At 40.0% G+C, this 25,376-nt stretch overlaps 1 protein-coding gene across 2 annotated transcripts in view; it reads right to left on the bottom strand.

Moving 5' to 3' along the window:
* Nucleotides 1-25,376, bottom strand: part of PRKAR2A (protein kinase cAMP-dependent type II regulatory subunit alpha) — a 70,812-nt gene that overhangs the window by 15,416 nt on the left and 30,020 nt on the right. For both annotated transcript variants that reach the window (XM_055558374.1, XM_055558373.1), the window contains exons 3-6: nt 16,352-16,404; nt 13,825-13,908; nt 8,181-8,287; nt 5,230-5,383 (exon numbers count right to left, since the gene is read on the bottom strand). In XM_055558374.1, the coding sequence (XP_055414349.1) occupies nt 5,230-5,383; nt 8,181-8,287; nt 13,825-13,908; nt 16,352-16,404 (398 nt within the window). The remainder of the gene's footprint in view (nt 1-5,229; nt 5,384-8,180; nt 8,288-13,824; nt 13,909-16,351; nt 16,405-25,376) is intronic.

Below are 25,376 nucleotides of genomic sequence, written 5' to 3'. Positions count from 1 at the left end.
TAGAAGACAACTGCGAAGAGATGTCTAAATAGATTTCACTGGCTCATACACCATCAGAGTTCCCTGGTCCACTCCCATGCCAAGTTCCATCTGCAGAAGTCACCTCCTGTGCCCTGTGCTCCTAGTGTAAAACGTGGCAGACTCCTACCCTCCCTTCCTAAACTGACGTACAAATGATGTCTGCTCTCTGGCATTAAGCCAGACTCTGCCTTCATTTTCTTTTCCATCTGTCTACTTGCAAAGAGCCATGCAATCCCTGATTGCTCTAATGGGCTGCACCACTCACCACTACTTTTTTGAAGTCCAAGGCTGGAGATGTATTAATATCATTTAAAATGTTACTACTGTACTTTGGAATATCACTCCATTATCTTTAGACTCAGTTTCCATGTGTTTTCTGGGCCAATCGAGGCCAAGGGTACTGTGGAAAGAGAACACTCAAGATTGAGACAAGGGGAGTTATGAAGTTCCCTTCCTTATGTTTGAGTAGACATTGTCAAAAAACTAGTATTTCTAAATCCATTTATAATGTTACAAAGTGAAAGTGTTAGTCGCTCAGTGGTGTCTGCCTCTTTGAGACCCCATGGACCATAGCCTGCCAGGCTCCCCTGTTTATGGGATTTTCCAGGCAAGAATACTGGAGTGGGTAGCCATTCCTTTCTCCAGGGGATCTTCCCAACTCAGGGGTCAAACCTGGGTCTCTTGCACTGCAGGCAGATTCTTAGCCATCTGAGCCACCGATAACATAACAAAGATTACCAAAATTGCAGCAATGAACTGTATTTCCAGCTAAAGAGAAAACAACTGCTATCTCTTAGAGTGACTTATCTGTGTTCCAATCTTTCTGTGTATGCTTTTACACTTCCCAGAGCTCCCATGCTGAACAAGCCCAGCTCCTGTGACTGGAGGGTATAAAAAAGCACCACCCCAGCTTGCAGGGAGCTTCCAATGGAGCTGTGAAGAGGAAACTCCTACTTGTGAAATGGTAGCTCCCTCAGCAAACAGCCTTGAAGTTCAAAGAGAAAAAGAATGCCACCCTTTCCTTTGACTGCAGAAGTTCCCTGATAAAGATTCTACTGACTTTCATGCAAGCAAGACAAAGAGGGAAGAGACTAAGTGTAGCAGTTGCCCCTAGTAAAAGAAAGTGAAGTCATTTAGTCGTGTCTGACTGTTTGCGACTCCATGGACTATAGCCTACCAGGTTCCTCTGTCCATGGGATTTTCCAGGCAAGAGTACTGGAGTGGGGTGCCATTTCCTTCTCCAGGGGATCTTCCTGACCCAGGGATTGAACCCAGGTCTTCCGCCTTGTAGGCAAATGCTTTGCCGTCTGAGCAGTACGGAATCCAATCTGAGAAACTCAGTGGCAACACCAGGTCCTCCCTGCTTTAGCCACAGAAGGCATTTCCAAGACCTTGGGAGGCACAAGTGAGAAGTCACACTGTGGAGGACACTCTGGGGGTCACTCTCCTGAACAAAGTACTGGAGCATTGGAAGGGCTTGGACTGTAAAGCAGGAGAAAAAGACATCTAAAAAGATCACTTAAGGCAGCAGGGAGATGAATCTCACTTAAGATAGCAGGAAGAGGAAGAAAGTCTGCACAGGATAAGGCGAGGAACTAGAAAGGCAGAGCAGGGATCTTAGGAGAGGGAGCTTCAGGAAGAGAGGGGTGGGGAGAAGCCCCACAACCAAGGGGCGCGGGTGTCCCCACTCGGTAGCACCCAACATATGCCAGGCACTAAGGGAATGGCTTGTCTTGTGTCCTTCTGTTTAATTCTCATATCCCAACCAAAAGGCAAGCAGTTTTACAGTTCAGTTTTAATAAATTTCTATTGAGACTTTCAGATTACTTATGAATGGGTTAATTTCCAAGTGTTTGGAGATTTTCCTGTTATCTTTCTGTTACTGATTTCTGGTTTCATCCCATTGTGGTTAGAGAACAGTTCTTTTGAATTTGCTAACTTTTTATATCCCAGGATATATGAAGTTTATCTCAGTAAACATTCACGGGCTTGAAAAGAATGTGTATTCTCTGCTGTTATGCAACGTGTCCTATAAGTTTCAATTAGACCCTTTTGGTTGATGGTGGTGCTAAATCCTATAACCTTCCGATTTTCTTTCTAGTTGTTTTATTCATTGTTGAGAAAGGGGTGTTGAAGTCTGCAAATACAGTTGTGGATTTATCTATTTTTTCTTTCAGTCTATCAGTATTAGCTTTACATATTCTGAAGCTCTGTTGTTTGGTATATACAGCTTTAGGGCTTCTATGTCTTCTTGGTAGATTAACTCTTTCATTATTATGAAAATAATAGGGTTAGAGTTTGTTGCTTCTGGTAATTTTCTCTGCCATGAAATCTACTTATCTGATACTAACTTAATTTCTCCTGACTTCTTCTGGTTAATGTTTGCATAAAGTATATCTATTACTGTCCTTTTACTTTCAACCTACCTATATTATTATATTTGAGTGAGTTTCTTATTAATAGCATATTGTTGGGTCATTTAAGATAATCCATTCTACCAGTCTCTGTCATTTAATTGGCATATTTAGATCATCTATAGTAACAAATCATATGTTAGGGCCTACATCTACCATTTTATTCAATGTTTTCTGTTCTCCCCTCTCTTTTCTGTTCTTCTATTTCACTTTTCTTGCCTTTCCGTAGGTTACCTGAATTACTTTTTAGAATTCCTTTTGATTTGTACAGCTTTTGAGTATATCTCTTTGCACAGGTTAATTTAGCGGTTACTCTAGCAGTTATTCTAGGTATTATATTTACATATGCAACTTACCATGGTCTACTGGTGTCAACATTTTAGAAGTGTGAGTAAAGTGTAGAAGCTTAACTTTCATTTCAGTTCAGTTCAGTCGCTCAGTCGTGTCCGACTTTTTGCGACCCCGTGAATCGCAGCACGCCAGGCCTCCCTGTCCATCACCAACTCCCAGAGTTCGTCCAGACTCACGTCCATCGAGTCAGTGATGCCATCCAGCCATCTCATCCTCTGTCGTCCCCTTCTCCTCCTGCCCCCAATCCCTCCCAGCATCAGAGTCTTTTCCAATGAGTCAACTCTTCGCATGAGGTGGCCAAAGTACTGGAGTTTCAGCTTCAGCATCATTCCCTCCAAGGAAATCCCAGGCCTGATCTCCTTCAGAATGGACTGGTTGGATCTCCTTGCAGCCCAAGGGACTCTAAAGAGTCTTCTCCAACACCACAGTTCAAAAGCATCAATTCTTCGGCGCTCAGCCTTCTTCACAGTCCAACTCTCACATCCATACACGACCACTGGAAAAATCATAGCCTTGACTAGACGGACCTTTTTTGGCAGAGTAATGTCTCTGCTTTTTAATATGGCATCTAGGTTGGTTATAACTTTTCTTCCAAGGAGTAAGCATCTTTTAATTTCATGGCTGCAGTCACCATCTGCAGTGATTAGGACCCTTTGAAATATTTCCTCTACATACAGTGAGAATCACGTAAGAGAATGTTATAACTTTGCTTCAAGCATCTAATCTATTTTAGAAAACTAAAGAGGAGGATAGACTTTTATGTCTATCCATATGTTTACTCTTTTGGTTGTCCTTTCTTCATTCTTGATATTCCAAATCTCCTCTTATCACTTCCTTTCTGTTTATAGAACTTCCTTTAGTCATTCTTTCAAGGTAGGCCTGCTGGTGACAAAGTTTCTGAAGGAAACTTAATTTCTGAAGGATAGTCTCACGAGGTATAGAATTTTCAGTTGACAGTTCTTTTCTTTCAGTTCTTGAAAAATGCTGGGATACATGGCAATTAGTAAGAAAACCTGGGGAACTCACTGTTATATCTTTCCTTAAGCCCTGAAATCCCTCACCAGTCCACCTTCTTGCTTCCCTCTCTCAGGGTCACCTATGTTCGCCTGTTGTATGATATCCAGAGTTTTCTAGCTTTAACAGGGAAGACTAGGGAGGAATGGGGCTATTCTGTCTTGGCCTGGACTAGAAGTTGTCATCTACGTATTTTAAAACTGAGTTTATTTTCCCCCATTATTTCTTGATCTATGTTGAATATTTTAAGTACTGGGTTCCCAAATGTGTGATGTATTTTTCTTAAGCCAGTTTATTACTCATCTCTCAGGACCAATCGTTTTGTTTTGTTTTGTTTTTGTGGCTGTACCACACCACATTCAGGATCCTAGTTCACTGTGGGAACTAGCAATCAAACCTGAGTCCCTGCTGTGGAAGCAAGGAGTTCTAACCAGTGGACTTCCAGGGGAAGTCCTGCTCAGGAGCATTCTTAATTCTGCACTGCTGCTGCTGCTGCTGCTAAGTCGCTTCAGTCGTGTCCGACTCTGTGCGACCCCATGGACTGCAGCCCACCAGGCTCCTCCATCCATGGGATTCTCCAGGCAAGAGCACTGGAGTGGGGTGCCATCGCCTTCTCCACTAGTATAGCACAATAAAGTGCTTCAGTATGTCTTTAAAATGTGATTTCATTTGAGGAAATATGTTGATAATTTTAAGGTATACATTTAATTCTGCTTGTAGGAATTCTGCTTGGACTGGTGAGGGATTTCAGGACTTAAATGGAAACAAATTACCATAGAGGTGAATACGTTAAAAACGAAATCTGGAATTTGAACAAGAGGATGATTCTTTTAAGAAGGAAGAGAGTTTTATATTTTGAAGGCTTGATACTGAAGGATGCAAGGCGGGTCATCTATAATACAGGTTAGGACCTTAGCAGACCATGCCTAAGATATTCTGGGAAAGTTCTGTTTCCCAGAATACGGCTGTCAGCCTTTCTGGTCATCTAAATCTACTGATTATTGGCATGGACCAATGAATAAACAGATGGTCAAACACCATCTGTTAGTGAAAAGTTAGTCCTAGGATAGTTAGAGATGGAAAACACTTTCGGCAGCGCTTTCAACGACACTCATTTTTCTAGACTGGTCTCTTCTGTAGTTATCCTTCCTCTCTCTGCTTGTCTGATGAAAACATAAAGAGAAAATGCAATAAGAGCTGACACAACTGCTAGGCCACAAGACCCAGTCTTTTCCATGTAATTTGTAATAAGCAGTCTGTTGACAAATCACTTCAGGGAAATGGAAAAACACATTGGTCAAGACCTTCCAAAGTGTCTTTCAGATAATCAGCCATGAAACATACCGTGAACCAACAGCCAAGGACAGAGACCCAGAAGTAAGGGAGATTAATACCATGCTATGCAAGGAGGACCATTTCTCTAACTCACCAGTCCCCAAAGGGAGCCTTCTGAAGTGGCAACAATGGTAGCAGCTCTCGGGGTGTTGTACATCAGAGCTAGTTCTCCAAAACTTCCATGGTTGTCATACTGACCAACAGAGCGGGTTTGATTATCTTTTGTTACTAAAATATCATAGGTTCCCCTGGAAATACAATAAGAAACAATTTCATTTATAATGGGCAGGTATATATGAATAGAAGGTACATATGATATACAATATTGTTATTGGGGGAATTCCAACAGATTTTTTGCTGGCATATAGAAACATAATAGATTTTTGCATCTGACTTAGTATTATGTGACCTTGCTAAACTCATTAGTTCTAATGAGTGAACTTGGCATTTTCTAGAGGATCATGTCATCTGCAAACAAAGACAGCTTTATTTTTCTTCCTTTCCAACCTGTATGCCCTTCCTCCCTCCCGTCAGTTCTTCTTTCCTCACTCCCTCTTTCTCTTCGCTTTATTGCATCGGCTAGGACCTGCAGTGTAATACTGCATGAAGAGGTGAAAGCAGACATGCTTCTCTGGTTCTCCATCTTAAAGGGAAAACATTCAGTCTGTCACCATTAAGTATGAGGTTAGCTATAGATTTTTTAAAATAAATGCATTTAATCGGGTTGGATAAAAGTCCCTTCTATTCCTATTTTGCTGAGTTTTTACCATGAAAAGGTGCTAAACTTTGTCAAATGCTTTTCCTGTAGGTATTGAAATGACTGGTTGGGTTTTCTTTTGTAGTCTGTTGAAAACTAGGATGTAGAATTGATGAAAATTTTTTAAAAATACAATTTTCTCTCTATTGATTGTTCATTAACAGTGGCTAAAGAAAAACATTCACAATGGATGGCATTTGGAGAAATAGGCACTCTCAATGTACCACTGAAGCAAATGGAAATTTCCAAATTTCTCCAAGATAATTAACAACAGAACAAATTCCTTGAAGAGACCCTTTTAACAGTAATTTCATTTCTAGGTATTCTAAAGGAGATAATAGAAGATACTGGAAAATATTTAACTGCAAGGATGCTCACCAGGTAATATTTATAACAGCAAAAATCACAATTTAATCTCCTAACAATAAGATAGGTCAAATATATGTCTATATTCATATTATGCAGTCAATATAAATGATGACATAGAATAATATTGTATCCTATGGCAAACCACTTCAAACAGATTTTTAAAATGAAGTCAATGTATATGAAAGCAATATATATAAATTTAATAAAGAGTTAACTACATTTTACATGTTTGATTGTTATCAGCTTTGAAGCCCTACCACTCCAATATTTCCTCCCCTTCTGTCTCACATCTGGGAAAGTTGATAAGAAAACCTAGATGCCCCCTCATTTGGTGTTGATGGGAAATCCAAATCACACAAGAGCCTGCCCGTATACAAGAGTACTCTACCTTCTACACCATGAAATACCAAGCCAGTCACCTCTCTGTGCTGTCTTAAGTCATTTTTGAACCTCTTGGGAACCTACCCTGTTCGCCTTTAAAACACTCATTATGAGAATGATCAATCTTTTCATATCCTCTTAGTCTGTGTGTATGGTATGATCAGTCTTGATATCTGAACCAAATCTGGGGTAATGGATCTGACCTAACTGTAAGGCAAAGGGAGGAAAAAAGAAAGAATATACTCTGGCGATAAAATTAGGGCAAAATTACTTTCTTCTCTGTTTCGCTTGTTTTTTTTTCCTTAAATTTCGTACAAAGAGCCTCCACTTGTCTGATAAAAATCACTAGGTATCACATGTTACACAAGAAGCAAAAAAGTGGTGATATAACTTAAAAATTTTTTCTGCCACTACTTATAGAATTCTATGAAGGAAGCCTAAAGACTCTTTAAGACGATATCATTTGTATCATCTTTCCTCTTTAAATAAAACATTTCCTTCCTAACTCTAATTGGAACCATTTGTCACGGTATCAAGGGCCCAAAGGTTATCCAAGGAATACATTCTTAAACATTTTTCTGAACGAGCAAAAGGCTTTGATAAGGAAAGGGACTAGTTGAATCTAGTACAGCTACTTGGTACAGATAAAAAGACCATTAAAAATCAGGGAAACAATTGGAAAGAATTGAGTAAGGTCTGCACAGTAGATGAGAGTACTGTATAAAATGTTAATATCTGATTTTTATAATTGGTCTCTGCTTATGTAAGAAAATGTCCTATTTTAGGAAATATATACATGTATTTGGAGATAAAAGGGCTTATACCTGCAACTTACTTTCAAACACAAAGCTAATCTGGTAAAACATTAACCCGGGAACCTAGGTTTCTAAGAATTTTTTGTACTGTTTGTGTAACAATTCCATAAGTGTGAAATTAGTTGAAAGGAAAAAATGAAAAATAACTAATGGAAGACACTGGTGAAGAAACATCTTATTGATCCTAAACTCTGGTGAGTGTTCTTTTCAGGACTGAGAGGGAGTCAGAGGGAGTCCCCCAGATATACCAATAGTAATAGCTCAAGAGGTGAGAACACACCAGGGTGAGCAGGTTAAACCCTCACGTTTCATGTCTCCCAACAGACCTAAACCTGGAACAGAGCCAAAAGGGGCCAGCGGTATGGAGGTTGAGGAAATATACCGAAGTGTAAAATCAGGCTAGGATTGAATGATCCAGATGACAATAAAGTGTCATGGAAAGTACTTCTCTTGGACACTTGCAAATAACATGTTTATAAAGCGCATCTTGCACAGCTCACCTAATTGTAGATAGTGGCAACCCAAGTATGCGCTGTACTCAGGACTCAGGACAGCAGAAGATAGAGAAGGGCAGGCTGTGGACAGAGAGCAGCAAACTTTGAGGAGCTTGTTAACCTGGCCCTAAGTCCTGTCTGGGCTGAACAAGGCACAGGGTAAAGCACTTGCCCTGAACCGCGAATCTTACTAAGTACAGGTGTACAAATGCAAAACACCATCTCCTACCGTTCAATGACATAAAAGTTGTCTCCATCATCTCCTTGGTCAATGACATGCTCATCAACTTTTACCGTCCTTTCAAACATGGCATCAAGGACTTGGGATAGCTGTTCCTGCAGGGAACACACAAGGAGAAATGGCCTTTATGTTTATGAGGAAAAAAATTAACTGTGTTTATCTCAGGTGGTGACTACATGGGAGAAGTCCTCACATCAGACTATCCCCCACATCCAAGCAGAAATGCAAGGGTCTGAAACAAATGCCTTCCTGTGGCCATCCAGCTTTGCATGTCCACATACACAGCCCAGTTGCCAAGCTCTCTGGGGCAGTATTGTTTTTGAAAAAAGAAAACAAAAACCCACAACATTCTACAATTTGCGTGAAAACAGCATCTAAACCATGGTGCCTATTCACCCAGCCACACAAGACTGTCACCTGCCTTGATGACGCATGTATAGCCATGATGGCTCTACTGTATCATGTGTAATGTTGTGACGCCACCTTCCTACAGGTGTTGATCTTAACAGGATCGTCGAATCTAACAGGCTGAGATGTTTCAGAGGTTATCTCATGGAGCAGCACAGCTGCCCTTCCTAGTCAAGCACGTCACTTAATCTGAGTCTGTTTCTTTATTACAAAAAAGTGTTTAATAAATAGCTTCCAGCTCATCAACTTTCATGACTAAAGGATAAAAATCTATGGAAAATATTTATCATATAATAGGTACTTAATAAATAAGCTCTATTACCAGGACTTAATATTGCTATAGATATTTATATACAACACATACAATCACTTACCAATATCACCTGCAATAACCAGAAGGTAACTGTACCAACAAATATTAAAATAATCAAAACAGTGCTATTCAATTCTAACAATACAGTGGTCTCAGTCTAGGGCCAGCATCCCTCTGTCAGTGACTGCTGAGCGTATGTGCATGCTAAGTCACTTCAGTTCAGTTCAGTTCAGTCGCTCAGTCGTGTCCGACTCTTTGCGACCCCATGAATCTCAGCACATCAGCCTTCCCTGTCCATCACCAACTCCCGGAGTTCACTCAGACTCACGTCCATCGAGTCAGTGATGCCATCCAGCCATCTCATCCTCTGTCATCCCCTTCTCCTTCTGCCCCCAATCCCTCCCAGCATCAGAGTCTTTTCCAATGAGTCAACTCTTCGCATGAGGTGGCCAAAGTACTGGAGTTTCAGTTTTAGCATCATTCCTTCCAAAGAAATCCCAGGGCTGATCTCCTTAAGTCGCTTCAGTACCGTCCAACTCTGTGTGACCCTATGAACTGCAGCCCACCCAGGCTCCTCTGTCCATGGGATTGCCCAGGCAAGACTACTAGAGTGGGTTGCTGTGCCCTTCTCCAGGGGATCTTGCCACCCAGGGATCAAATCTTCATCTCTTACGTCTCCTGCATTGGCCGGCAGGTTCTTTAACACTAGCACCACCTGGGAAGCCCCAGTGACTGTTAGGGAGCACTAAAGACCAGTTTCAACTCACAGAAAGACTTTCTCTTTGGAGGATTGTGGATTGAAGGCCTGGCAAGGAAATAACTTTATTGCTGCATAATTCCATATGATTTAGCATTCTGCTACTTAAACTAATGTATCACCAACAAGCAGCTCCTTAGTTCCCTAGTTCCATGGGTGGTGAATACTGTACAAGCTGACAGATACCATAAAAGAAGTCCTGCTATTCGTGTGTCCACATTCATGTGGAGTGTGAGCCCAGCATTGCCTGAAAGCTCCTATTTAAATACAGGTAACAAATTCAAATTTTCACATACAACACAGGCCAAACACATACATCTACACCTGGTGTGTCTGGCCTGTGGGCTGTCCATTGGCAGCCTCATGTTCTGAGTAACAAATCTTCTAGCCTAGAAGATCTTCAAAAACATCAGTGTCGTGAGACATAGAATAAGGTACGGGGGGAGCATTCTGGGTTAGAGGGACTAAAGTCATGCCATAACAACCAAAAGCAACATGTGATTCAGGACTGGAAAACAAAACGAAAAAGCTATAGAAAACTTCCCTGGGAAAAGCTTAATATGGACTGTATTTAGGTAATATTATTACAACAGTGTTAAATTTCTTGGGCTTAATAATGATAGTGTGTTAATGGAGGAGAATAGGCATTTAGTGGCTAAGAGCCATGATGTCCTCAATATATTCATAAATGTCTCAGGACCTAAAAAAGCAGTTTATACGTACCTATATATGTGCATACATATACACATAAGAGACAGAGTAAATGTGGCAAAATGTTAACAACTGGTCAATCTAGGTAAAGAATATATGCAAGTTTTGATTTTTCCATAAATTTGAAAATTTAAACACAAAAGTTTGAGAAGCAAATTGTTTTTAAAGTGGAAACAAATACACTCACTGGAATGACTAAAATTTTAAAAGACAGATAATATCAAAAGTTGGTAAGGATATAGAAAAACTGGGAATATCATATATTGTTGGAAGGAATACAAAATGGTAAAACCACTTTGAAAAAGATCCAGCAGTTTTTTATAAAATAAAAAATACATCTACCCTATGACTCAGGAATTTTTGTCCTCGGGTGTTTTACTGAAGAGTACAAAATGTCCACAACATTATTATCAAGAGTTAAAAAACAAGAAATAGACCAGGTACCCAATGTCAGAAAAATGAATGAGCAAACTGGCATCTTCATATAATGGAATACTACTCAGAAATAAAAGGGAATGAACTAACATCATGAACAATGACACATTGAATGGATCCCTCGACTTGATTCTCTGAGAAGGACACAATATAATTTCTATAGTAGTCTGGCCAAGATGTATAACCACATTTCAATCGTGAAGAAAGAGCAAACAAATTCAAATTGAGGTATATTCTATAATGTAACTAACCAGCACTCTTCAAACTGTCAAGATCATGAAATACTAGAAAGGACTGAAAACTATCACAAACTGGAGGAGAGTATGGAAAAATAGCAACCAAGTGCAATAAGGGATTCTGGACTGGATCATTAACTATGGAAAAAAAAACATTAGGGAGAAAACTGATGAAAGCTGAACAATGTTTTTAGTTTAATTAATGATACTGTAATAATGTAAATTCCCCGGTTTTGATAACTGTACCGTGGTTATGTAAGATGCTAACACTGGGGGAAGTTAGATGAGGGCCATATGGGAACTCTTTACTATGTTTACATCTTACTTGTGAGGCTAAAACTAGTTCAAAACAAAAAGTGAAAAAAGAAAATGGAATGCTGAACAACATGAAAGAATCTCAAAAATACTGTGCTGAGCAAAAGGAGTTTCTCACAACGGAGAGAAATATTGTATGATTTATTATGTGAAATCTTATATGATTTCATATCATGTATGATTCCACTTACATGAAATTCTAGAAGGCAAAATGAATTTATGGTAGAATAAATCAAAATAGAAGTTGCCTCTGTGGGGAAGGGAATAAGAGTTGATCATGAAGGGGCATGAGGGAAGTTTCTGAAGTGGTAGTAATATTCTGTGTCTTTTTTCTGGCTGCATACATTGTGTGGCATGCAGAACTTTAGCTCCCTGCTAAGTGCCTGCATTGGGAGTGCAGTCTTAGTGTTAGTCTTAGCCACTGGACCGCCAGGGAAGTCCTAAGTTCTATAATCCTCTTTCTTTTAAAAAAATATTTATTTGTATGTATTTGGCTGTGCTGGGTCTTAACTGTGGCATGAGGGATCTAGTTCCCTGACCAGCGATTGAACCCGGGCCCTCTACACTGGGAGTGCAGAGTCTTAGCCACTGAACTACCAGGGAAGTCCCCGAAATTCTATATTCTTGACAGGGGCTTGGATTACTTAAGTGTATACATTTGTTGAACCTAAGTGAATGTACATTTAAAACTCATGCATGCGTTTCATTACATGAAAACTTTACACTAAAAAGCAACAAACAAATACTGAACTCCAGTTCATGATATGAACACCAAAATATTTAAGGGAACTATACTGAGACTATCCAAAAAAAATAAGATGGGTTAATGAAGGGCAGCAAACAGCTGACTGTAAACATTTTACTGGAACACAGCCATACACTTTCATTTATGCATTGCCTATGGCTGCCTTCCTGCTACAATAATGAAGTTGAGTAGTTGTGACAGAAATGTTTCATATTTGCTATGGGCTTCCCTGGTGGCTCAGATGGTAAAGAATTCGCTTGCAATGAGAGAGACCTGGGTTTGATCCCTAGGTTGGGAAGATACCCTGGAAGAGGGCATGGCAACCCACTCTGGTATTCTTGCCTGGAGAATCCCATGGACAGAGAAGCCTGGTGGGCTACAATCCATGGGGTCCCAAAGAGTAGGACACGACTGAGTGACTAAGCACTGCACACATTTGGTTCTTTAAGCAAAAGGTTGCTAACCCCTCTGTTGAGGGTAGATGGTATATAACACAACAAGCATAGCAAAATGTTAATGTCAGAATCAAGGCAGAGGATAAATACATGTTCTGTAAAACCCTTCTCACTTCATTGTATTTGAATATTTTCATGACAAAATGTCAGAAAAATATAATTAAATCTGAAACTTTTATTTTTCAATACCGAAATGATAAAATGATGTTCTTCATCACTGAGAAAAATCTGAATACTAGACTGACATAGCAACTTCCTTTAGAACATCTGCTAGTATAACATTTGCAGGGGTTTTATTCACAGTCGATAAAGAAGTCCCTTTTCTATTGATACAGATGGGTCTTCCAGGGAAAACAGCACACAGACTAATATTTCTTACAACAGCCTTTCTTTCAACTCACTGTCCTTGTTTTATTCAATCTCAGACTACTAAATTTCTGATTAAAGTTCCAGCTATTCCTATAACCACAAAGCTACCAAACAGTCTGGTTTACAGACTCCAGGAATACATCATGGACTCATGTCTGACCAATCCAATTCCCAGAGGGCTGTGGGAATATCTTCAGAAGATTTTATTTGCAGGAACTGGGTAGTAAGAAAATTCTATTTCCCATCCCTCCTGTCTCTGCACATTCTGGGATTCCCTAGCAGGCCCAGCACTTCCGTCATCCATGGGCCTTCAGCACATGGCCCTCAAAGTACTGAAGAAATAGGAAATTTGAAGCATCTCTGTGCTCAGGAGGCAGCCCTATTCTCCATCTTCACCGAGAGAGGGAAGATAGGCACACACAGATCCTGTGCAGAGCCCTATAGACACATACCATTCTGTGTGTCCCAGGCCTGAGGTCTTCACTGAGAATAATCACAAGAGATGCCTCACACCAAGGAGGTGAGAAGCAGTCACCCATTTCCACTGTGTAACTGCTACCAGTAAGGAGGACACCACACTGGCATCTTTAGAGAAATTACTCTGCAGCATAAATAAAGACCCTCCAAACTAAGCCAGAGTCATGCAAACCTGAGCATTTCCTTTTGACATGACCCAAATGCATGGTTCACAAATGGTACTGCCTTGGAGGAAGTACCAAAGCAGGTCAGAGAAATATTAAAAGTCATCTGTGTTTAACTACAGTGCTAAACACAATGCAAAAGAAGCAGCTAAGGTTTTATTGCCTCATATGGCTGTGGCTAAGATGCTAAAAACTGTTAAAATGATGAAAAGCTAAAAGACAAAAATATTTTAAAAGTCAGTGTTACCGGATCAAGATTTTTGAAAAGAAGAATATCTTTGCAAGCTTCCTGAAGTCTGCACCGCTGTTGATCAGTTTTAGGATGAATCACCTGCCAATCGAAAGAAAACAAGGGAAATTTTAATATTCTATTTTAAAATATTACTTAACTTACAAATTAGAATATTTCTTTCTCCTAAAAATGGGAAAAATTAAGAGCACATTTACCATAATTTTAATTTTATACAAATACCAAGCAGTACCCTGATCGTGGACAGGCAATGGGATGGGGGTATGGCTGGCACCAAGTCAGCTATCTGCTGGGAGCCCCAGAATCCCCATCCATAAAGCAGGAGGTTACATGTTCATTCATTCAATAAACATTTTCATCAACTAGGTGCCAGGCACCATCCCAGCTCTGGGGACAGAGCAGTGAACAGAAGACACAAACACCTGCTCTTACCATCAATAAATACATAAAGGATGGTAGAGAGTGACAGGGCTAAGGAGAAAAATACGGTAGGGAAGGGTGATTAAAAGTGTGTGTGTACGTGCAGGCATGTGTCCAGATGAGGCCTGAGAAGGTGACATTTGTGTCAAGATCCTAAGGAACTGAGGACAACCTGAGGGAATGAGTCATGTGGACATCTCTGTGAAGATGACCTCAAGCAGAAGGAACAGCAAATGAAAACAATATGATGGGTGAACAGCATGTTTGAGAAAAACCAGGAGACAGGTGTGACTGACAAAGAGCGAGGGGAAAAGATCAGGAAGAGACCTGGTTTTGGGCTTAGGTGGAGGGCAATGTAAATCATAGAACTGGAACTTTTCTCTAGTGACATGGGGGCACTGAGGAAGGAAAGAGATCTGACAGATGATTTTAAAGGCTTAAGTTGGTTCCTAAGTGAAGAACAGCCTTGACGGATACAGGAGCGGAAGCCAGGAAGCGTCTGTGATTATCCTAGTGTTAAACTGGGGATTAAGACCAAGGTGGTAGCCATGGAAGTGTTGAGAAGTACTGGAATTTTGGATATGATCTGAAGACCAAGCCCATTGGATTTGCTGAAAAATTAAATGTGGGTATAAAAAATTAAGAGGAGCTGAAGGTGACTTTAAAAGTGTGGACCTGAGCAACAGGAAGGATGGAGCTGCCATTTAATGAGCTGGGGAAGACTGTGAGTGAAAAAGAATGTCTCAGTGGAAATCATCAGGAGCTCACTGTAAACTGTCTGTTGAACTCTAAATGGAGATGGCAAGTAAACAACCACTATATAAGCTGGAGTTCAAACATCAACAAACTTAGTATTACCAGTAATAATACTGGTGCCTACAAAATCAGAGTTGCCATAGAATTAAATGAGCTGATACAGGCAGTGTTTAAAATAGAACCTGGCATTCAGTAGGTGCTCAAAAATTATTACTACTACCACTAATACTATAGATAGTCAATACATGTTTTTTGAACTAAAAAAGAATTATTGCCCAGCATTGCTGTTATAATTGAAAAACCTATTAAGCACCATCCTAAGTATTGTCTTCACCCTAAAAAATCTACATCACTTAATTTAGACCAGAAATAACAAGATGTCAAAAGTGCTAAGTAATTTAAATTTATAATATTAAATAGTCAGTTGAAAACGTTTTAACTTTTAAAAGTCTTTTCAAAATTTTATAACATCAAGAATGAAAAATTTAAAAACCTACATGTCTATTATATTCACACAATGGTAGCATTTTATTATTAGAATAGTTTAGAAATCTTTTCTAGTCTGCTCACTTTAAGACATATTTGAAAGATCATTAAAGCTTCTTTATAACATCAATCTTTTTAAAAAGATGGTTCAAGTTTGCTTTTATGAAAGTAACTTGTTAACTATATAAAAGTTGAAAAATCTGAGTTTTTGAAAAAGCAACCCCCAAATCAACTGTAGTCTTGCAACAACTACTGTCAAAATCTGGGATGTATCCTTCCAGGCATAAATCTTTGTACAAATAAGTAAACAAGTAAATAGGTATGAAGATGGATAGATATTTAAAAATTTTTTACATTATAAAATGCTGTATAAAATGTGCCTCAAATTTACATCATTCCATGTCATTTAAACCCAGTCCTGTACCATCATTTCCAATGGCTTCAGATTTTCTTGATTTGAATGTGCCATAATTCAACCCCTGGAAACCCCTATTTTAGATCATTTATGTTGCTTCCATCTCTCACTATTATAATACTGCAATAACCTCCTCAGAAAGCATCCTTAGGAAGGACGCAACCGGTAGGCATGTTTTTCCTGCAGGTAACTGCTGAGTCAGCTGGCTCGACTAAGTGTAAAGCTGACAGCCACAGCTAGGCACCCCTTCTTACCATATCCTCAACCAATCTTGCTTCCTATTCTTCTTAATAATTGTCAGTCTGTTAGATAAAAGATGGTATCTTGCTGAGATTTTAACCTGTATTCATTTTAAATATCAGCATGATTAGCCTTGGTATATAGAGGAAAAGGGGAGTGAGTGGGGACTGAAATTATTCTACCTAATACCTTTGCTGCAGTTCTTACCCTTGGATCAGTATCTTCCTCTTCCTCATCAGGGTTATAGGTCTCAGCACAGACTAAAGTTGGAGAGAAAAAAATAAAGAGAAAAATGAATAAAACAGATGTGTATTTTACTGGAAAATAGGAAGTAAACATAGTTTCCTTTTGTTCACTGTTTCTAAAGCTATAATTAACTTTGCAACCCCTTCCTTCAATTAACAAATATACTAAGTACCTAGTAATGCCAGGCATTCTGTTTGTGATGAAAAGTCAGCTATCCAGGGGTTGGTAGACCAAATAGGAGAGAAACCATAAAAAACATCACCTACTAAATTCTATGGTAGTGGCAAGGATAAGGAAGGAAGTGCTGTCTCTGCTGAGCTATGAAGCAGGAACAGAAAACCACCAAATACAGTACATGCAATATAGACATATGGATATGGAATTGGAGTACTCACCAAAAAAAGCAAAATATCTCAACCTCCTTATGTATTAGAATGACTTAAAAGAATGAATTTTAACAAAATGAATATAATACTATTTGTCAGGCTCTGTTATAAATACAATATTATATAATTTAAAGCCAACTCGGTTTTCTTTGTAGGTAATCTGTGTTTGCACCAATGGGCTGCAGGACTTGTCTTTATCATAATTCAAAGATTTAAAAAATGTTAACCAAAAAAAAAAAAAAGCTAACCAAACAACTGTTTACAATACCAGAATATCATAAATGATGTAAGTATGCATTTGAATAATTCAGCTATGAGAAAGATTGAGAAAGACCCCCTCTGGCTAATTAACAGCCAGCTCTATGGGAAAAAAGGCAAAAAAAGAAGGTGAAGAATATACTATTAATATGTAGCAGACAGACTGTCCTTCCATAAAGAAGGACTTCCATGAGAAAGAAGGAGAGCTAAAAATGATGGGGAGAGGGAATAAATAAGTATGAATATATATACACACACACACACACATATGAGAGAGATATATACACACACACATACACAAAAGTGAAAGTGAAAGTCACTCAGTCGTGTCTGACTCTTTGCAACCCCATGGACTATACAGTCCATGGTATTCTCCAGGCCAGAACACTGGAGTGCGTAGCCTTTCCCTTCTCCAGGGGATCCTTCCCAACTCAGGGATCAAACCCCGATCTCCCACACTGCACTCTTTACCAGCTTAGCCACCAGGAAAGCCCATATAAAAAATTTTAATGTATTTATTTTTCCAAAAGGAAACAAGAGAAGGATAAACCAAAAAGTAGAAAAATTGCTTCTTAGAAGGTAGGTAGAAACAAAAAAGGGACAAAATTTTACATAGTTTTGACATTTAAGCCCTGTTAAAAGGCAGAAAGTGAAGAGGAACTAAAAAGCCTCTTGATGAAAGTGAAAGTGGAGAGTGAAAAAGTTGGCTTAAAGCTCAACATTCAGAAAACGAAGATCATGGCATCTGGTCCCATCATTTCATGGGAAATACATGGGGAAACAGTGGAAACAGTGTCAGACTTTATTTTTTTTGGTTCCAAAATCACTGCGGATGGTGACTGCAGCCATGAAATTAAAAGACGCTTGCTCCTTGGAAGAAAAGTTATGACCAACCTAGATAGCATATTGAAAAGCAGAGACATTACTTTGCCAACAAAGGTCCGTCTAGTCAAGGCTATGGTTTTTCCTGTGGTCATGTATGGATGTGAGAGTTGGACTGTGAAGAAGGCTGAGCACCGAAGAATTGATGCTTTTGAACTGTGGTGTTGGAGAAGACTCTTGAGAGTCCCTTGGACTGCAAGGAGATCCAACCAGTCCATTCTGAAGGAGATCAGCCCTGGGATTTCTTTGGAAGGAATGATGCTAAAGCTGAAACTCCAGTACTTTGGCCACCTCATGCGAAGAGTTGACTCATTGGAAAAGACTCTGATGCTGGGAGGGATTGGGGGCAGGAGGAGAAGGGGATGACAGAGGATGAGGTGGATGGATGGCATCACTGACTCGATGGACGTGAGTCTTAGTGAACTTCGGGAGTTGGTGATGGACAGGGAGGCCTGGCGTGCTGCGATTCATGGGGTCGCAAAGAGTTGGACACAACTGAGCGACTGAACTGAACTGAACTGAAAATGTTTTATATAGTCTTAACAATAAATTTGATAAGGATGGAGGAACCCAAAATTTGAATACAAAGAGAAACAAATGAATCTAACCACATATCAAGTTGATAACATAACAGAGAAAAGGAAAGGGGGTGATTTTAAGTAGCTTCTGAAAATAATAATCTGACCAGTGGGATGTATCCAATGACAAAAAAGAATTGATGTTGTCAGTGGTTCAATAATTCCAAAACTCCTCTGTGTACTACAGTTTTGAGTAAACAAATATATACTTAGTTTTTCACTGGAGAAAAGGGGAATATTAATACAAATACAGAACACAAGATGAGTTCGAATTGGAGATGTCAATACAAGTCATGCTTTTAAAATCTTACCCTTAGGGATGACAATAGTAGACACAATGAATTATGTAATGCATAAAAAAGTTAGTGTACTCATAGACTATTTTGTCAGGAATGTCTAGATGTGATCACTGGTGTTACCCAGAAAGTAACAAACCTGTTCCTTCCTCACAACAGCTTTAGTATACGTCATTATAGCTAAGGAAAAGTTTTTCTTCTAAAAAATCCTCAATTATTTGCAATAACTGTGTGACCTGGCTTGGTTTACTTCATATCTCCACCTTCTCTTCTGCACACTGGAGCTAACAGCAGTGATTCCCCTCTGAGGACTGTTGCAAGGATTCAAGTAAACAAGTGCCTGGCACACAGTAAGGAGGCAGTAAATGTCAACTCGTTGAACTATTGCTATGATCACATTTCATTTGTTCTGGTTTTCTGGAACTTTAATTACCATTATCTTGGTTCTACTCTCTACGTGAGCTCTTTCAACAACTGTGCTCTCTTCAAGGCTGGCTTGTATTACAGATTTTGCCCTTAAAATTTTTACTTCTCTTGCCCTCTCATGCAACTATGCCAAAGCCTTTGACTGTGTGGATCACAACAAACTGGAAAATTCTTTTTTTTTTTTTTTTTTACACCTGTGCAATGGCTCACATTTTTTTTTTTTTTGCTGTATCAACTTAAATATTAATCATTTGTTTATACATTTAAATTATTTTAAAAAGGTGAACATTTATAGCTCACAAATCAACGGAGTGACATTTCCACCCAGATACATTTTTCCATCTTAGTTCCCAGTTTTAACAACGGACATTCAGAACCAGAGGGACAGCACATCAAAGGTAAGTGGCAGCACCTTCTGTGAGCAGCGCCAGGGTGTCTGAGAGATACACTGAAGGTTTACATTCTTCATTAAATAAAAACAATTTATGCAGGAATATTCTTAGACCTATTTGCTTTGTTTTTACATTCTCTATGAGCTTGAAGTTCGGTGGTGGCATTCTGAGCATTAGACCTCTTACAAACGACATCTCTAAAAAAGTCTTAATTAAAGGTCATTATCACTGTCATATGATATTTTCTTGTATAACAGACACTCAGTCTTTCAGAAAGCAAAATAAGCAATTTTATTTGATTTTTCACCCCACCACTGATTTGCTTAATCCAGATCTTGTTAATCACTGTAGAAACCCTATAAGTCATTAGGAAGATGAACTTTGTTATCTACTAGGGGATTTTACAACGAATGCTGCCAAGTCGCTTCAGTCGTGTCTGACTCTGTGCGACCCCATGGACTGCAGCCTACCAGGCTTCTCTGTCCATGGGATTCTCCAGGCAAGAACACTGGAGTGGGTTGCCATTTCCTTCTCCTGGAAAATTCTTAAAGAAATGGGAATACCAGACCACCTGATCTGCCTCCTGAGAATCTGTACACAGATCAAGAAGCAACAGTTAGAACCGGACATGGAACAACAGACTGGTTCCAAATTGGGAAAGGAGTATGTCAAGGCTATATATTGTCACCCTGGTTATTTAACTTATATGCACAGAGTACATCATGCAAAATGCTGGGGTGGATGAAGCAAAGCTGGAATCAAGACTGCTGGGAGAAATACCAATAACCTCAGATATACAGATGATACTACCCTTATGGCAAAAAGTGAAGAGGAACTAAAGAGCCTCTTGATAAAAGTGAAAGAAGAGAGTTAAAAAGCTGGCTTAAAACTCAACATTCAAAAACTGGGGCATCTGTACCCATCACTTTATGGCAAATAGGTGGATAAATGATGGAAACAGCAACAGACTTTATTTTCTTGGGCTCCAAAATCACTGCAGATGGTGACTGCAGCCATGAAATTAAAAGATGCTTGCTTCTTGGAGGAAGAGCTATGACCAACTTAGATAGCATATTAAGAAGCAGAGACATTACTTTGCTGACAAATGTCCGTCTAGTCAAAGCTATAGTTTTTCCAAAAGCTATGGTTTTTCCAGTAGTCATGTATGGATGTGAGAGTTGCACTGTGAAGAAAGCTGAGCGCCGAAGAATTGATGCTTTGGAACTGTGGTGCTGGAGAAGACTCTTGAGAGTCCCTCAGACTGCAAGATCAAAACAATCAATCCTAAAGGAAATCAACCCTGAATACTCATTGGAAGGACTGATGCTGAAGCTGAAGCTCCAATACTCTGGCCACCTGACGTGAAGAACTGACTCACTGGAAAAGACCGTGATGCTGGGAAACACTGAAGGCAGAAGAAGGGGACAACAGAGGACAAGATGGTTGGATAGTACCACCAACTCAATGGACGTAAGTCTGAGCAAACTCCAGGAAATGGTGAAGGACAGGGAAGCCTGGCGTGCTGCAGTCTATAGGGTCGCAAAGAGTCAGACATGACTGAGTAACTGAACAACAAATCAGCATTTTGTAGTGGACCCTTCTAATCTTCATTCTTCTTATATCCTTAATCCACCAAGTTCATTTACAAGCCTTATGTTGTTTGTTAGGGTTTACGTCTTATTTGTGAGCAGGCAAGGAATATGACTGGTTCTTGACCCTACACTCCATTCTTCTGTATGATGGCTAAAAATCTCTATGTATCTACAATGAAGGGATGAGATGATATGTACCACTCTCAATCCCTGATTTCTGAGAGACATTTACTCCCCGCAGTGCTGGTCTAGCTGCCCTCCAGCTTCCTCCTTCCCACTGATTTTCTGAACTAATGGAATACCTGAGAAATGGTGACTCCCACATGAACTGCAGATAGGATGCCCTTTCTTGACCAGCCTATAGGTGTGGGCCATGCCTTCTGTGCTGTACTGCCATCAATACTCTGCCTAACAGGAAACCAGGATCCTTAAATAGATGGAGAAAAACTCGGGAGAAGGGAGTAAGAGAACAGACATCATTCTAATCCCTAAAACAGCACCAGGTAATGTTCTGTAGAGCGCTGCCGAACCCCTGGTAGCACAGGCTTTTGGAGCTGAGCCAGGTAAGGGATGGAATATAATGACTCCCTATCTTTCGCCAAGCCATTCTTGTTTCCACAAGGAAACACGTTTATCTCAGGTCTGTCCTAAAGATTAAGGCAGACACCTTCCTGAGGTCTTAGATGTTACTGCTGTCACTTTTCACATTTTCATAGGTATTTGGGTAGGGGGCTGAGGAAGCTGTGTTGAAGGCAGCTCTCAGATAGTATGTTAAACTGCAAACCTTTTGGTTCTCTGTGATCTTGATTAACACTGTCATTGTCAGCCCAGTTTTCTAAACTAGAAATTTGGAACTCACCATTACTGCCTTCTTTCCACCTGTTACCCAATGAATACATCAAATTCTGCCTCAGAAATATTCTCATACTTGACCTTTATTCAGTCTACCCTGTTACTCCTTGGTCCAGGATTTCAAAATGTCTTCTTTGAAAAATGCATTTTAAAAACCCTCATTTTGGAGATAGGTGGGTACACGGGGATTATTATACTAACTTTTTCTACTTTTGCATATGTATGGAAATTTTTCATTTAAAAAGTTGAAAATAACAAGTCTTTTAATGATGAGACTGACAGGATTTTACTGATAATGACACTTAGTCTTGAGCTCGCTTATTTTCAGGCTTCTTCTGATTTTGGAGGAAAGTACTGTAGCACTTAGCTCATTTTTGTACTTTTAGACATAAATGTAACTGAGGCAACAAATGTTACATCTTGAAGTCTTAAGACACAGCACTATGATTTAAACAAAAGCAATTATTTTCATTAAAATTATTAATATGTTTCCTATTTGTGAAAAATGGAGAAGGAAGTAGCAACCCACTCCAGTATTCTTGCCTGGGAAATCCCATGGACAGAGAAGCTGGTGGGCTGCAGTCTATGGGGTCGCAGAGAGTTGGACATGACTGAGCCACACAGACATTAGTGGAAAAACAGTGTATCTTTTTTTTTTAACTGGTTTGGATGTTTTCACTTTTTTGAACATCAGACTCAGCTCCTTTTTCTTCTTCCTCTGTTTACCTCAACCTCTCTACTTCTTCCTGGTCCTGATCCCAAATTACTTTTCTCATTTTCTATATAAAAATCTATTTTTAGGTCTCTGTAATTGCTGTCCCTTATGGTTCTAAATATCAGGAAGCTTATCTCAGTGTAAAAGTTACTTGGGGAGTCCCAGGGTCAGTGTGATCCCCTCTGCAGCCTCAAGAACTACACTGAATGTCATGAGATACTCAAAACCTACTGAAGACAAAAGCTAAAAGAGCAGCACAGCCTCTCACTTGAGGGTATTAACTTTGCCACCACTGTCCAGCAGATGTCACTAGTTAGTAATAGGGAAGTGTACAAAGTAACAATAGATTATCCAGCATAACTTCCTCCTCTAGATTTTAACTGCTGCTTTACTCATCCAGAAATGTGAATCACTAAAATGTATTTGTGAGAGAAAACCCCTTCATTTCTACCAGGCCTGGTCACTGGCTTCAGGCCCTATGGTGTCCTGCTGGTTCCTGTGAAGAGGTGATACAGCCTGGTATATTAGAGAGTTAGGGTTGCCATAACAAAACACTACAGACTGGGTGCCTTTTTAAATAGCAGTAATAGCGGAGACATTACTTTGCCAACAAAGGTCTGTCTAGTCAAGGCTATGGTTTTTCCTGTGGTCATGTATGGATGTGAGAGTTGGACTGTGAAGAAGGCTGAGCACTGAAGAATTGATGCTTCTGAACTGTGGTGCTGGAGAAGACTCTTGAGAGTCCCTTGGACTACAAGGAGATCCAACCAGTCCATTCTGAAGGAGATCAGCCCTGGGATTTCTTTGGAAGGAATGATGCTAAAGCTGAAACTCCAGTACTTTGGCCACCTCATGCGAAGAGTTGACTCATTGGAAAAGACTCTGATGCTGGGAGGGATTGGGGGCAGGAGGAGAAGGGTTTTTGGTTTTCCTTTAAGTTTTTAAATTAACAGAATCAAACTAACGTTTCAAACTCAAGGACAGTCAGTGCTAATCTAGGATGAATTCAAGAAATCTGCCTTTAAAGAATTTATGGACTGTCTTCAATTGATGTATTCATCACTTGATGTAGAGGGGCTGTTCTGCTAGAATGTAGGACTTGGAAGCTGCAGGTTTTCAATTCCAGTACTTTGCAGGAGAGAGGAGGCATCAAAGAGGGGAAGGCCTCATCTCGGAAGCTACACACACTACAGTCTGAGAGTGGATCCATTATTCCACATTCACTATTTCTCTACGTCCCCAGTCCTTGGTCTCTTCAACGGTATAAGGGTGTAACAATACTAGAACCTTGTTAAAGGGTTAATAATAGGAGGAGACATTTAAATACAAGGCCTGGCTCAAGAACTGCTAGCTCTCCTCTGCTGCTTTACCTTCCAGGTTATTATTCAGTCAGACATCCTGAGTCATTGAATTCTCTTCTGCAGTGTCTGACAAAGCACATGTATTCACACAAATAGTTTAGCTGAGATCCTTGGATCATATCAGGAGCCCATTCCCTAACTCTCTTTCCAATTTATTTTATTAAAAATTTTTTTTCCTTTGGCTGTACCTCATGGCACATGCCGGAGAAGGCAATGGCACCCCACTCCAGTACTCTTGCCTGGAAAATCCCATGGATGGAGGAGCCTGGTAGGCTGTAGTCCATGGGGTCGCTAAGAGTCGGACACGACTGAGCGACTTCACTTTGACTTTTCACTTTCCTGCATTGGAGAAGGATAATGGCAACCCACTCCAGTGTTCTTGCCTGGAGAATCCCAGGGACAGGGGAGCCTGGTGGGCTGCCATCTATGGGATCACACAGAGTCGGACACGACTGAAGTGACTTAGCAGTAGCAGTAGCAGTAGCATGGCACATGCAGATCTTCCCTGACCAGGGATTGAACCCATGCTCTCTGCAGTGGAAGCAGAGTCTTAACCACTGGACCACCAGAGAAGTTCCTCCAATTTTATCTCCTCTCCTATGGCCAGAGCAGCTGGGTCCCGTTTATCCTCCTTCAAGTTTTAAGACATTCTTCTACCTAGAATGCATCCTTCTTGGTACTAGCCCAACAGTAACCATATTTTTCAACTTCCAGTGCAATTTCCTCCTTCCAAGAAGCACTTCTTGATTTTTTTTCTGCCTACAATAATTTCTCTTCCTGATTCATGATCCTTCCTGATCTGGCCATATTTACTGACACTGTTCCAAATGTTAACTATACACCAGTGAACAAAACAGATGAAATTCCCTGCTTGACTGGCGTTTATACCCTTGCATAGTGAACTAGATGGTAAATGGGATAAGTAAATTAAAAAAGGAAGGGCACTAAGGAGAAAATAAAGTAGGGAGATAGGCTGTGTTTGTGTGCTGGGGAGGGGCGAGGATTTTAGGCCATACTTAAGGCCTGAGAAGGTATCCTTCACATGAGGGTCTGAAGAATGTGAATGAGCAGTCCACAAAGGTAGCTTTGGTGAGATATGGGAACAAAAGTCTGACTAGAACGGGCTCAAGAGAGAACAGAAGAGAAACGGGAAGCATGTATGGACCACTCTTTCAAGAGGTTTTGCTATAAAGATAGGCAGAGAGAAAGAGTGGCAGCTGGAGAGGGAAGAGTGATTTGTAAACGTTT

This window comes from Bubalus kerabau, chromosome 20 (assembly GCF_029407905.1).
Source record: "Bubalus kerabau isolate K-KA32 ecotype Philippines breed swamp buffalo chromosome 20, PCC_UOA_SB_1v2, whole genome shotgun sequence".
Lineage (NCBI taxonomy): Eukaryota > Metazoa > Chordata > Mammalia > Artiodactyla > Bovidae > Bubalus > Bubalus kerabau.
This window is presented reverse-complemented; position numbering and strand designations above follow the sequence as displayed.